The sequence below is a fragment of the Pan troglodytes genome, chromosome 14 (genome assembly GCF_028858775.2).
Source record: "Pan troglodytes isolate AG18354 chromosome 14, NHGRI_mPanTro3-v2.0_pri, whole genome shotgun sequence".
In the NCBI taxonomy this organism is placed as follows: Eukaryota; Metazoa; Chordata; class Mammalia; order Primates; family Hominidae; genus Pan; species Pan troglodytes.
In genome coordinates, this window is record NC_072412.2 from 65,583,399 (window position 1) to 65,599,432 (window position 16,034).

General features: G+C 33.9%; 1 protein-coding gene across 5 annotated transcripts in view; it reads right to left on the reverse strand.

Annotated features, from left to right (window-relative positions):
* Positions 1-16,034, reverse strand: part of DIAPH3 (diaphanous related formin 3) — a 490,848-nt gene that overhangs the window by 247,669 nt on the left and 227,145 nt on the right. For all 5 annotated transcript variants that reach the window (XM_054665348.2, XM_054665347.2, XM_054665346.2 and 2 more), the window contains one exon: positions 7,509-7,604. In XM_054665348.2, coding sequence (XP_054521323.1) covers positions 7,509-7,604 — 96 coding nt within the window. The remainder of the gene's footprint in view (positions 1-7,508; positions 7,605-16,034) is intronic.

The following is a 16,034-nucleotide window of genomic DNA, read 5'->3' on the forward strand; positions in this document are numbered from 1 at the left end:
ACCATGGATATAAAAGCAGAATATAAGGAACTTGAGCATCTGTGGATTTTGGTATTCCTCAGGGGTCCTGGAACCAATCCCTCTGATATCAAAGGATGACTATTTTTTATAAAACTCAGGAAACAGGATCTGCTTCTTTTCTGTATTGAGGTTGTATTCCTGATTTGTGAGAATATCATGTATCACCTACAGATTAACAAGGGCATCATCTGTATTCATATCACCAACACACACAGTTCTGAACCCAAGAAGTCTTCAATATGAAATCATTACAATAAAACTCACAGATGTCTATAATCCTTAATATCCTAAGAACAAGATGAAATATGTAAATGGTATAAGAGTAAATAGAGATTTGGCCAGGCGCGGTGGCTCACGCCTGTAATCCCAGCACTTTGGGAGGCAGAGGCAGGCGGATCACGAGGTCAGCAGATCGAGACCATCTTAGCTAACATGGGGAAACTCCACCTCTACTAAAAATACAAAAAATTAGCCAGGTATGGTGGCATGTGCCTGTAGTCCCAGCTGCTCGGGAGGCTGAGGCAGGAGTATCGCTTGAAACTAAGAGGCAGAGGTTGCAGTGAGCCAAGATTGCACCACTGCACTCCAGCCTGGGCGACAGAGTAAGACTCTGTCTCAAAAAAAAAAAAAAAAAGTAAGTAGAGATTTATAAAATTACAAAAGATAACTCCGTAGTAGACAATAGAACATGCAAAAAATATAATCACTGAAGATGGTGAAGTAGGGCTCTCCAGTAATTCTCCACCCTCACAGAAACATGAATTTGAACTAGCCACATGTGAAAGAAAATACCTTCAAAAGAGAGAAAACAAGTGAAAAATCACAGTACCTGCTATAGACTAATACTAAAAAAGATACATTGATTATGTAAAGAATGTTTTACATCACCCGTATCAATCCATCCGCCAACGTCAGGCAGCACAGGAAAAAAAAAAAAAAGAGAGAGAGAGATACTGTCCATTTGAAAAAAAGAGAGAGAAGTGAACATAGAAATTTCCCTTTGTCGCTAACGACAAATCTACCAGTATAAAATGCTCACAGACTCTGATTCCTGACAGGTATCTGCAGTCTAAGCATCTAGACTGACACTGGTACCAGACAGGAATCTAACGGTCCTTTGAGAAAAGACTCGAGTTCTGGCCTATATCACTGACAGATGACTGCAGCGACCTTCGTTTACAGAAAATACTCAGTGGCAAACAGGCAACAGAAGCCATGGGCTTCAGGAACCACCCAGGACTGCAACAACATTAAGAACCACGAAAGTAAGCCTGATGCTGGGCCAGCTGTGGGAGCCAAAAATTTCCAGCCTGGGCTGCACCACCCAAAGCACTTTTAGGCTTAGGGCACTCCCTAACACTGCACCAACAACAGCAACCCATACCAGATGGTCTACTCAAAAACCCTAGACAGACTTACTGTTGAAAGATGACCTAAAATAAAGTCACACTGAGAAGAATGGAATAAATATCTACTTCTTCAACATGCAGACAGCAACACTTGACCACAATGCAAAAAGACAATCAGGGAAACATGACATCACCAAAGGGACAAAATCAGCTGCCAGTGATGTACACTAGAGATGGACATGTATGAACTATCTGGCAAGGAATTCAAAGCTATGGTTTAAGAAAGTTCAGTGAACTTCAAGAAAATACAAAAAAAAAAATCAGTATTTTTTAACAAAGAAAATAGTTTCTAAAAACTAAACAGAAATACTAAAATATACAAGGTACAAAATGAGAAATTCAGTAGAGAGCATCAACTGTAGAAGTGATCAAGCAGAAGAAAAAAATCTGTAAACTTAAAGACAGTTTATTTAAAAATATACTGTAAGAGAATAAGAAAAATGAATGAAAAGGAATGAAGAAAACGTGAAATTTATGGGACAACATTAAAGAGCAAAAACGTGTCATTGAGGTTTGAGAGAGTAGATAACATTGTAGAAAACTTATTTTAAAAAGTAATAGCAGAAAACTTTCCAAACCTGCAAAAAGATATAAATATCCAGATACAGGAAGGTAAAAGGTGTCTAGTATGATTGAATCCAATATTACACCATGACATTATAATCAAACTGTCAAAGATCAAAGACAAAGAGGGGATCCAGAAAGCAACATGAGAAAATAATAAAATAGCATACAAGAGAGTTCCAGTATACCTAACAGCAGACTTCTCAACAGAAACCTTACATGCCAGGAGAAAATATGATGACATATTCAAAGTGCTGAAGAAAAACAACTTCTAAGAATACTGTACCATCAAAATTTATTTTTCAGAAATCAAGGAGAGATAGAGTTTCCCAGACAAACAGAAGCTAAGGAAGTTCACAATCAACAGCCCTGTCTTATAAAAATTGCTAAATGAAATTCTGCCAGTTGAAAGAAAAGGATGATAATGAGAAACATAAAAGTATCTGAAAGTATAACTCACCAGTAAAAGTAAGTACATAGTCAAATTCTGAATATTCTAATAACGTAATGGTGGTATGTAAATCACTTGTATCTTTAAAAGGGAGAATAGAGGACAAAACTATTAAAATTAATAGTAACTACAATAAATTGTTAAGGAATATTCAATATGGAAAGATGTGAGTTGTGACATCAAAAATTCTAAATTCAAGGAAAGAGTAAAATTAATATGTAGTTTTATTTTTTATAAGTGATCAAGTTTATCAGTTTCAAATAAATTGTTTTAACTGTAAAAAATCTTTTAGTTAGCCTCATAACCACAAAGCAAAAATCTATACTAAATGTACTACAAATTAAAAGCAAAAAAATCAAAACATACTATTAGAGAATAATCACTTATCCAGAAAGGAAAACTGTAATAGAGGAAGAAAGTAAAAAGGATCTACAAAACAACTAGAAAACAATCAACAAAACGGTAGTTATAAGTCCTTCACTATCAATAATTATCTAACATCTAAATGGACTGAATTCTCAAATTAAAAGACAGAGTGGCTGAATGAAAACAAAACAAAACTACAACTATATGCTGACTATTGAAGACTAATTTCACCCGTAAAGACACATATAAACCAAGTGTAAAGATAGAAAAAGATATGCCATGCACATGAAAACCGATAAAGAACAGGAGTAGCTATATTTACATCAGATAAAATATACTTTAAACCCAAAACTGTAAAAGGAGACAAAGAAGGATATTACATAATAAAGTGATCAATTCAGCAAAAGGATGTAACACTTGTAAACATATATATGTGTATATGCATGTGTGTGTGTGTGTGTGTATATATATATATAATTTGTATCCAATACCAAAGCATCTAAATATACAAAGCAAATAGATCTACAGGGAGACATACATTGCAATACAATAATATTAGGAGACTTCAATGCCTCATTTTCAGCAATAAAACAGTCATCTAGACAGAAAATCAACAAACATGAACTAGAAAATGAACTCTAGGCCAAAAGGACCTAACAGATATTTACAGAACATTTCATATAACAAAATCAGAATAAACATCCTTCTCTCAACTGCACATGGAACATTCTCCAGGACAGATCATATGTTATGCCACAAAACAAGTCTTAACAAATTTAAGGAGACTAGAATCATATCAAGTATATTTTCTGACCACAATGGAATAAAACTAGAAATCAGTACAGAAGAAAATTCAAAAACTTTTCAAATGCATGAAAACTAAACAACATGCTTCTAAATAACCAATGGGTCAATGAAGAAATTAAAAGTCTTCAATATAAAAATGTATTTAGAAAATTGAAAAGGGAAACACAACATACCAAAATATATGGGATATAGCAAAAGCAGATCTAAGTGAGAAGTTTACAGAAATAAATGTCTACACTAAAAAAAAAAAAAAATCTCAAACAACCTAACATTGAACCTGGAGGAATTAGAAAAACAAGACAAACTCAACCCAAAATTAGTAGAAGCAAGAAAATATTAAAGATCCAAGCAGAAATAAATGAAATGGAGACTAGAAAATACCAAAAAAAAAAAAAAAAGAAAGAAAGAAAAAACAACCAAAAATTTCATTTTTGGAAAAAATAAAATAATCAAATGTTTATTTAGACTAAGAAAACTCAAATAAATATAGTCACAAATGAAAAGATATTACAACTGACACCACAAAAATAAAAAAAGAATTATATGAGAATATTTTGAATACTTTCTTATACATCAATAAATTGGATAACCTAGAAAAAAAATGGATAAAATCCTAGAAACTTATAACTTACCAAGATTGAATTGTAAAACAATACAATACCTGAATAAACCAATAACCAGTAAGGAAACTGAAATTAGTAATAAGTAGTTTCCCACCAAAGAAAAGCTGAGGATCTAATATATTTGCTGCTTAATTCTATCAAACATGTAAGTAAAAACTATTACCAATTCTTATCAAACTATTCAAAAAAAATCAAAGAGTAGAGAATACTGCCAAACTCACTCCACAAGGCTGGCATTCCCCTGAAACCAAAACCTGCAAGAATGCAACAAAGGAAAGCTACTTGTCAATAACCCTGAAGCAAAAATTCTCAACAAAATGAATTCAATACATGAAAAAGATCATTCACCATGATTAAATGGGATTCATTCCAGAGATGCAAGGATGGTTCAAAACATGCAAATCAGTAAATGTGACACACCCTATTAACAGTATGGAAGACAAAACCATATAATCATTTCAATAGATAGAAAAATAATTTGACAGAATTCATCATTCTTTTATGATAAAGAATTTTAACAAATTAGGTATAGAAGAAATGTGTCACAACACAATAAATATACGTGTTATATATGACAAACATACAGCTATCATCATAACAAACGAGAAAAGTTGAAAGCTTTTCCTATAAAATCTGGAAGAAGATAAGGATCTCCACTTTCACCACTTCTATTCAACATATTACTTGAAGTCCTAGCCAGGGCAATTAGGCAAGAGAAAAAAAATAGGCAGAAATAAGTTAAGCTGTACTTGCTTGCAGAAAACAACCTTAAATATAAAAAATCATAAACAAATGAAACTTATAAAACTCCTAAGCCTTCTCTTGATCCTAGAGTGTCTGGAAACCTTTATGAACTCAAAAATATAGGAAACCAAAACCACTTTTAAATAGACAAGTAGATAAATGAATGACTTTTAGATTCTTTCTCCAAAGTTCTAATCTAGTACACATCCATAATATTCTCTTCAATGAACTTTAGAAATGAACCTTTCAATTTTAGTATCAGTATTCTACTACTGACCACTGTTTTATTTCAACTTATCTCATTCCAAAACAGTTCTAAGACTCATCTCAGAATTCAGACTCTCAAAACTCTAAATTTCATGACAAAAAACTATAATTACAATAAAGATCATAGGCTGCTACAGCTTTTTAAAGCTTAAATCATAATGCCTGCTACCATCAGAGGACAAGAATAATCTTAAAATGGATTACATCATAATATGACATGGTATAAATTCTGTATCTTTTCATCTTACACTTTAAAACATGTTTCTCAATTAAATGAATAGGATATATATACTCTAGCTAAATTAAACAAGGCAAACAGGATCTTTCTCCATAAAAATGTTATTCTGTTTTCTGTAAAAAGGAACAGATATACATTAAACTATATAAACATTAAAATATTTTCAAAATGAGCAGTCTTATTGAAATCACTTAACTGCTACACCCACCAGATTCCCTACCTATACTGTCAATGCTAATACCCACCTGGTGGGGTTGTAGTGAAGATTAAAGGGCCAAATACAGAACTAGTAAACAAAGGTAATCAGTATTTATTAGCTGTTTTAATTAAATTTGAAATCCCATGTAGAACATGTTCTGTAATACATAAATAAATAACCATGTTCAAAAAGTTATTTAACTATGAGATGGACATTTAGGCTAACTTACCACAGCTGACCCATTCAGAAAGAATTCTATTAAACATTATATTTCTTCGGGAACTATTACAAGACTATTTAGAATCAACACTAGTAATTTGTAATGCAGGTCATGAACACTTTTCAAAATAAAATCATCTCTTTTACATCACAGATACGGAACTTTTTGACATTATCTGACATAGTTCAAAACACAGTGCTTTGAACCGAGACAAAGTTCTTTTGGGAGGGAAATTCCCTAAAATATGTACATCATGCAAAAAACAAAAAACACAAACAAAATCTCTGTAGTCTAAGCAAACACACACAAATTATTTCTCATGAAGACCGTATGTTCATCACACCAGTTTCTGTTAATTATTAATTATGATCCCTATATCAGGATGATGGACACCACTCTGAATGCCATTCTGGGTGCCAGGGGGAGCTTCTTCAACCACCAATGAAATGCTTCCACCCCAAAAAGTGACATTAACTCCACTCCCATCTTCACTGGTCCAAGCATGTCACTTGGTGACTCCTAACTTGACAGGGGCAGAGATGTGCAATCAGCAGTGCCCAGAAATAGAGAATTGAATACTAGACAATACACCAATGCTGCCATACTATCCATGGGGATCTTGGCAGGCCTGCATTGTAGAAAAGAGATGGGTTTAGATCAAAGTGATTACGAAGGAGAGGAGGTTCTGAAATTTTCATAAAAGGAATGCCAACTCTACCATTTGAATATATTGCCTCTAACATAACTCCCTCTTTAATCAGTAGCATGGATCTTTATCCTCTCGCTGAAGAACTGTTTTATTCCAATACTTGCTAAAAGCTCAGTTGAGGCATGTAATAATTGAGGAAGACTAAAAACCATGTTAATTCTTCATCACTCTAGATTCTCCCCATTATTCATATCCCTCTTGCACCATCAGAAAGTGATATATACAGACCATAGTATATCATCTCTAAGCATAACTACCTTTGATGCATTTAGAGTAGTTAGAAATGAGTTAAGAGCAAAACTATTTGCCTTCCTCTCTCACAGTAATTTGGTCAAGAAGATAATTTAATACTGAGTATTTAGCTCCTGTAACAGTAATTAAATCTAAAATATTTCTACTCAGAACTTTTGAGGAAAGGCTTTGAACTGCTCAGATGGGATAACTGAATTCACTTTACTCACCATCCTTATTTCCGTTAATATTATAAACTCCTTTATGTGTGATCAAGTATCACAAATATTAGAGGTTCAGAGTTATAAAAGAAGCAATACACTACCAATTTTTTTCAAAATATGATGTCATTACCTAAATTCCTTAAGTCTTTATTTTTATACTTTAAAAAAGGGACTTTAAAGAGTAGTTTTTTTTTTCAGTTATGAAAGGTAGAATTTCATTTTAAAACCTCTTCTTATTTGTATTTTCTAATATGCACTTATCTTTTGAAGCATTTAATCCCATAATTTACCTAAAGGAGAGTTATCTGTGAATTTATCATGCATATAATAACAAAATGAAAATAGCAAATAATGAATAATCGGTCTTAAAGAAAATGAAATCATTTAAAGAAATATTTCCACTGTCTTTGAATGGTATTGGAATATGATACTTACAAAGGTTCTGGGCAATTTTAGAATCTAAAAACTTAAGTTCTTTAATTTTTTTCTTAATCGATTTCTTCTCTTCAATATCTTCCTCCTCTCTTCTCGCTGTAAAACCAAGATAGATCCATGTTAGGGGCAGTAATTCATTCAAATACAAAAGTGGAAAAAGTGAACTTTTTATCATTAAATAAGCTAAAAAGGATGTAACTCTTCTAAATAAAAGTTATAAAAACAAATAAAACGATAGATATCCCAAGACCTGAACTGTTGAAGATAGAAACTGGGAGCTTTTATGCCAGAGAAACTATGGAAAGTAAATATTTGAAGGTTTAACAGGAAAAACAAAAATAAAACTTATGTATACTATGGAAACCAATACCAATGGGTATAAGAATAACTACAATTAGCTCATTTGAATAGCATACAGGATACAGTTATAAAAATTAAAACACCTGCACTCAAGTTGCAAGTATATTAATTGGATTATAGTTTTTAATTGGATTATGAAGCTAGCTCTAAAAATGCTAACTAAAACACAGTCATTTTATGTCTAATATACAATACCATTCTTATTTAAAAACATAGCTTATGAAAAATTAACAGAATACATTTTATTGATTGTGAATGTTGAATCATCTATGCATCCTTGAAATAAATCCCATTTGATCATACTGTATTATCTTCTTGATGTACTACTGGATTTGTTTTGCTACTATTTTGTTGAGGATTTCTGCATCTAAATTCATCAGGAATATTGGTCTAAGTTTTCTTTTTATGTTGGGTCCTTGTCTTGTCTTGGTATTAGTGTAAAGCTGGCCTTGTAGCATGAGTTAGGAAGAATTCTCTCTTCTTCATATTTTTGGAATAGTTTGAAAGGAATTGGTGTTAGTTCTTCCTTAAAACCTTGGTAGAATTCAACAGTGAAGCCATCCAGTCTTGTTGGAAGACTGATCAACTTCCTTACTCATTATTGGTCTGCTCAGGTTTCCTATTCTTTCTGATTTAATCTTGGTAGCTACGTGTCCAGAAATTTCTTCATTTCTTCTAGGTTTTCCAACGTGTTGGCAAACATTTGTTCATAATTAGCCTCTAACAATCCTTTTTATTTCTGTGGTATCAGTTGTAATATCTCCTTTTTTGATTTTGATTTTATTCATTTGGGTTTTCTCTTTTTCTTCTAATGGTTTATCAATTTAATTTAAAAAAACAACTTTTCATTTGTTTAATCTCATATTGTTTGTTTTTTGTTTGTTTTGAGACAGGGTCTCGCTCTGTTACCCAGGCTGGAGTGCAGCAGCATAATCACAGCTCACCGCAACCTTGACTTCTCAAGCTCAATTGATCCTCCCACCTCAGCCTCCCGTGTAGCTGGGACTACAGATGTGTGCCACCACATTCAGCTAATTTCTTTTTATTTTTCATAGAGACAGAGCCCCACTATATTGCCCAGGCTCATCTTGAACTCCTGCCTTCAAGTGATCCTCCCACCTCTGCCTCCCAAAGTGCTGAGATTACAGGTGTGAGCCACCTCACCCAGCAATGTGTCTTCTGTTTTTATCTGTTTCATTTAGTTCTGCTCTGAACTTTATTATTTCTTTCCTTCTACTAACTTTGGGTTTGGTTTGTTGTTTTCCTAGTTCCTTGAAATACATCACTAAGTTCTTGATTTGAAATCTATTTTTTTATGTAGGCATTTTTTTGCTACAAACTTCCCTCCTAGTACTGTTTGTGCTATATTCTAAAGGTTTTGGTATATTTTGTTTCTACTTTAACTCATTTCAGAAATATTTTTTATTTTCTCAATTTCTTCATGACATATTGGACATTGAGACTAATTGTCTAACTGGACATTAGAGAAGCAAGTTGTATAATTTCCATATTATTTGTAAAGTTCCCAAAGTTCCTGTTGTTGATTTCTAGTGTTACTCCATTGTGAGCTACAAAGATACTTAATATAATTTTGATTTTTTAAAAGTTGTTGAGACTTGTTTTCTGGCCTAACATATGGTCTATTCTGGAGAGTGTTCCATGAGCTGAAGAGAAGATGGGTGTTGTGCACCTACTGGATGCTATGTTCTGTAAATGTCTATTAGATTCATTTGGTCTACAGTGCAGTTTCAGATTGACAGTTCTTTGACAATTTTCTCCCTAGATGGTCTGACAAATGCTGAAAGTTAAATTCTCCAACTACAACTATATTGGAGTGTCTCTCTCCTTGTAGATATAATAATATCTGCTTTAAAAATCTGGGTGTTCTGGCGCTGGGCATTCACACATTTAAAACTGTTATATTCTCATGTGAATTGGTCCCTTTATCATTATATAATGATCTTGTCTCTTTTTATCTTTTTTTGACAAAGTCTGTTTTGACTGATACAAGTATAGCTTATCCCTGCACACTTTCACTTTTCATTTACATACATTACATTTTTTCAATCCCTTTGCTTTCAGTCACTGTTTATCTTTACAGGTGAAGTGAGTTATTGTAGACAGCATATATTTGCATCCCATTTTTTTAATCCATTCAGCCAGTACATAACTTTCAATTAGAGAATTTACACTACTTATAATCAAGGTCATTAATGGGTTAGCACTTACTTCTGTCATTTTGTTGATCATTTTCTAATTGTTTTGTATATCCTTTGTTTCTCTCTTCCTCTCTGTTTATCTTTGTAGTTTGGTGGTTTTCTGTAATAACAATATTTGCATCCTTTCTCATTTGTGTGTCTGCTCTATAGGGAGCTTTTTACTTTTATGTGTTTTAACAGTGGTAGATACAGCTTTCTTTTGCTTCCAGATATACGACTCCCTTAAGCAGGGAGTCTAGCGGTGATGAATTCCCTCAGTGTTTGATTGGCTGGGAAAGACTATTTCTCCCTCATCTCTGAAGAACAGCTATACTGAGAAAAGCATTCTTACCTGACAGTTATTTTCTTTAAGTATTTTGTATGTATCATCCAATTCTCTCCTAGCCTGTAAATTTTCTGCTAAAAAAATTGATGTTGGTCTGATGGGTATTCTCTTATATGTGACTTGACACTTTTCTCCTGCTATTTTTATAAATCACTCTTTGCCTTTGCCTTTTGAAAATTTGAATATATTATGTCTCACAGAAGAGTTTTTGAGTTGAATCTATTTGGGAATCTTTGAGCTTCGTGTATCTGGATGTCTATTTCTTTCCCAAGACTTAGAGAGTTTTCAGCTATTATTTCATTAAATAGGTTGTCTATGCCTTTTCCCATCTCTTCTCCTTCCAGTAATCCCAAAACACAAATATATATTTGCTTAATTTTATCCCACATGTCACACAGACTTTTTAAATCTTTTTCTCTATTTTTCTTTTTTTGGTTTGTCTGGGTTATTTCAAGAAACCTATCTTCAAACTCAGAAATTATTTCTTTTCCTTGTCTAGTCTACTGATGAAGGTCTTGATTATATTTTTTATTTCCTTTATTGAATTATTTGATTCAAGAATTTCTATTTGGCTCTTTTTTAATATCTATCTCTGTTGAATTTCTCATTCTAATCAATTGTTTTCCTGATTTCTTTACATTGTCTACTTGTGTTCTCTGTGCTTCACTGAGTTTCCTTATGATCATTATTTTGAATTCCCTTTCAGGTCTTTTATAAATTTCTTTTTATTTGGGGTGTGTTATGGGAGAATTACTATGTTCCTTTGAGGTATCATGTTTCCTTTCTTTTTCAGATTTTTTTGTGTGTCCCTATAGTGATATCTGTGCACCTCCTGTAATAATCACTTCTAATTTTATAGAGTAGCTTTAATAAGCTAAGACTTTTTCCTGCAGATGTATTTACAGCATCGATTAAGTAGAGTGTTTGGAGTTTTGGGTGGGAGCAGCCACATAGTCTCTGTGTGATTTCTTCAGCTATAATCATCAGCAGTGTCTGAGATTTCCTCAGTGGCTTAGGCTGCAGTTGTTTGTGGAGGCTTTGGTATGACTTTCATAGTGATGAAGATGAAGAGCCAGACCCAAGGTGGGTCTGTCCTTGAGCCCAAGTGGCATGTATATGGATACCAGCAGGCCCTAGTCACATCAGTCCTTCATCCCCTGGGCAGCAAACATAGGTTCTAGGAAGACTAGTCCTTGGGCCCCTGGGGGTTGTACTTGGGGAATGGCAGTAACAGTCAGGTGGCACATGTGATCGTATGGCAGTCCCACACTGGAGGTGGCGAGGTCGCTATTGGACAAAATTGGGAACTTGATAAGAAAGAAGAGTGTAGCAATGTGTTTTGGTAGATATGTAAATCACTAAAGGTAAAGTTCAAAATCTGAAATGCTCCAAAATCTGAAACTTTGAGTATCAAGATGACACTCAAAGGTTATGTTCAAAGGAAATGTTCATTGGAGCATTTCAGATTAGAGAGATTTGGATTAGAGGTGCTCAACCAGTAAGTATTATGCAAACATTCCAAAATCTAAAATACAAAACACTTCTGGTCCAAAGCATTTCAGATAAGGGATATTCAACCTGTATATTACAATTATATATTTTGGTACATAGCATGAGGTAAGAATCAAATTTTCCATTTTTCAAAACATTTGATATTTCTGTGTCATTTTATATAATTAACCATCTTTCTCAACTGATTTAAGTTACACTTTGATCATATACTTAGTGTCTAGATACGTTATTTCTATTTTTCTGGGCTACTAGTTCTGCTACATTATTCTCTGTGCTACTGTTAACACTGCTCTCACCCTGTCTTAAGTACTATAGATTTATGATACATTTTATTCATTGGCTGTTCAAATTATTTTTCTCCATATCTAAATTTTGTTCTTTTTTTTTTTTTTTTTTTTTTTGAGATAGAGTCTTGCTCTATCGCCCAGGCCAGAGTGCAGCGGTGTGATCTCGGCTCACTGCAACCTCCGCCTCCCAGGTTCAAGCAATTCTCCTGCCTCGGCCTCCTGAGTAGCTGGGATTTACAGGCTCATGCCATTATGCCCAGCTAATTTTTGTATATTTTTTTTTTTTAGTAGAGACAGGGTTTCACCATGTTGACCAGGTTAGTCTCAAACTCCTGACCTCAAGTGATCCACCGGCCTCAGCCTCCCAAAGTGTTGGGATTACAGGTGTGAGCCACCACGCCCGGCCCTCATTTATTTCTCCACATGAACTTTAGAGCAATCCAAAAGGTCTAAAAATAAAATCCATTTGAACTGTATTTGAATTGCAAGGTAATTGCAAATATATTCTGAGAGATTTAATATCTTGACAATTTCCGAACTTCCTTATCATAAACATGGCATGTGTTTATAATTATTCAACTTAGCACAGTGTTCTTCATACATGACCTGTATATTTTATGTTAAGTGTTAGGTATCCAAAGGACATTTATACTCCTAGGTATTGTGTAGAAACTTTGCCTAATTTTGTATACATGTTTTATAATCAGGATTTTACTTATTTTGTCTTTCATTCAGATAAAAAAAATTATTAAGCAACTAAAAAGAGACTGTGTTAGGCAACAAAGATACAATGCTAGACAAGATAGAGAAATTCCTTGCCTCAAAGAATTTAAGGTCTAATAGAAGTGACTATAAAATAAATGACAATTATAATACATGGATGTATTAGTGATGTTATAGTGAAAACTACACAAGAATAAAGAAGAGCACCCTAACTATGCTTGTCAAAAATAATCCTTTTGGGATAAATACCTAAGCAAAGCTTGAAAGGAAAAATGAGTCAGCCAGGTAAGAAGGTGGGGGTATGTGGGAAAGACACAACAATAGAAGAATAGTATTTGAAGGTGTAAAGATGCAAAAACTCTAAAGGCACTGAAAGACTTGAAGATAATAAGAACAGAAAATATTAAACAGAAATAAATGACACCAGAAATGAGTCAGGTACCAGATCACATAAGATATTTTAAGCCAGGCTAAGACATTTGGATTTTATTCTCACACTAATGAGGAGTCACTGAAGATTTAAGCACATGAGACATCAGGATAACTATATTTTAGGAAAAACTCAGGCTAAAGAAGGTGGATTAGAAGAATGGCAAAAATTACAATAGAAGGGCAAGACTGAAGGAAGTTACAGTAATCCAAACGAAAGTAAATGGTACCTTCACCAAGGGCAATAACAACAGGGAAGGAGAGTGTGGATGAGTTCCAAAAGTTGATTCTATAGTTGGAAACAGACTAATTATTGATCCAGCCCAAATTTGTCTCTTGAACTCCAGACTTGAATAACCAACTGCTCCCTCTCAACATCTTTATTTGGATGTCTAATGAGCACCTGTACTTAACATGCCCAAAAGCAAACTCCTGACATATACGTGCCTACCTCCATATCTGCTCTCCCAACTATTTTCTTCAGCTTAAAAAATGGGAATGTTCTTTTTGCTATTTTCAAGTCAAACGCTTGAATTTTGCTACTATTCCCCTCACGATAATATCCAATCCATCAGTGAATCTAGTCGATTCTAACTCCAAAATATTCACTAAAGTAATCACTCCTCACCATTGCCCTGGCTACAATTTCTCTTTTTGTGGCCAACATCTTTTTTCACCTGGACCACAACTGGTTTCTAACTAGTCTCCTTGCTTTCAGGCTTGACTAGCTGTAGTCTCTCCACTACAGTGCAGCAAATGAATCCTGTTAAAAACTTAATGGCAAAGCCTTCCCTTACTGCCTTATATAGACAGCAAACTCTTCACCTGGTGTTCTCTATCACCATTGCTCTGCCTTTTTTCTCCTTCAAAGCACTTACTCCTTACATATCATAAATTTGATATTGTCCCTCTTCCTCCATTAGAAGATAAGATCCTTAGAGGCAGAAACTTTGATTGTCACTATATTCTTAGCACCAGGATTAAAGCCTGGAACACATCAGGTGCTCAACAAATATCTTTTGGATGGACATACATGTGGTCACTTGTGTGTATGTATGTATAAATCGGCAGAGTAAAAGAGAATAAAGAGGATACTCAGGCTTAAGCAATCAGATAGATGATAATGATGACGTTTATTTAGATAAACGATGGTGATGTTTATTTAATTCAGCAACAATTGAGGAACAGGTTTGGACTAGTCCAGTTTAAAACATGTTCAGTTACAGAAGCTCTTGTATATCCACATAGTCATGTACAAGAGGCACCTGGACATACAGATGTGGAGAAGAGAAAATGGGAATGATGATACAGGTATCAATCCTAGTAACTACTCCACTAACTGTCACAGGTTTTCCAGGTACCATATAACAACACTTTCATCTCCTTATTCCCAGAATTTAAACCTTGTTTCTGGTCTTGTTGTATTAGTTAAAATTTTCAGATGAAGGCTAATAAAAAAGTTAGTAGGATTCCCTTCCTTAACCTGACCAAATAGCAATCCTCAACTTCTCAGAAAATGTATACACTTTATTTTCTTGTCTTTATTCTTAAGAGCAGACTGTAACTTTTTAAAATGTTTACTTTTCTCATCATTATCAGTATCCTTTTACATTCTGAAACATTTCGTAGTCTACCTAAAGAAAAACGTCAAAGACACAAGTAACCATAAATTTTAAATTACATTTACTGAACCCCTATTAAGTACTGCACTGAATGCTTTCTGTTTCCGTTTCTTACATAATTCTCATTATAGTCATCCTAATACTACTACTACTATCATTGTCATCATCATCATCACAATAAGGAAAAATAATGCTTAGGGTAATTTTAAGCAATAAATCTGATAAAAGAATGATGACCACCTGACTTGGACTCCAATATTCTTTTCACTATCTATGAAGTATGTTAGGTGTCACGGTTTAAAAAAAAACAAATACAAGCAACCTTCACCACTTCAACCTCCAAATAAGACACTAACAAAATTTAACCAATTCTACCTTTTGAAAATAAAAATGACAAATTAGACTCACTTAATTTAATGTATCAGCATACTCAGGATGGTGAGTATATACCCAGTAAGGTAATCCTCTTCTACCATCTTCACTGCTATCATATAGTCATAGGATTGTTGGGACAAAGGATCAATGGAACTTAGATAGTGAGAATATGGACAAAGGGATACAAAGAAGCAGAACTGCCTAAGAGAGAAAACAACAGAAATTTTAAAACCAAAAGAGAAATACTTTTTTGTTGATATGAAGCCAGATAATGAGTCTATTATACAAAAAGATTGATTTGGAAAAATCTTTCATATTGAGAGATAACAAAAGTTTTGTTTGTTTTTTATTTTTTAATGCAATCAGGGCTGCATCAGTGGCAAACCAGCAAAAATGTTTTATGCAAAGACCACTGATAAAGCCGCACATAAATGTTGGCAACAATAAGGATGAATTAAAAACAAATGAGAATAAAGGAGGACATTTAGTGAGAATGAAGTTTTTGTACAAAATACTATTTCTGCTAGCCATGCTGGCAATACCTCTGGTAAAATACTAGCATGCCTGGAGGAAGGGCAGGGTCCTCCGTCTGGGAACTCAGGCCTGGAATCCTGACAACAGGTTCTACATCCCAGCCTGCCACATGCTAGTAGCTAAACCTCATTATGGCTGTG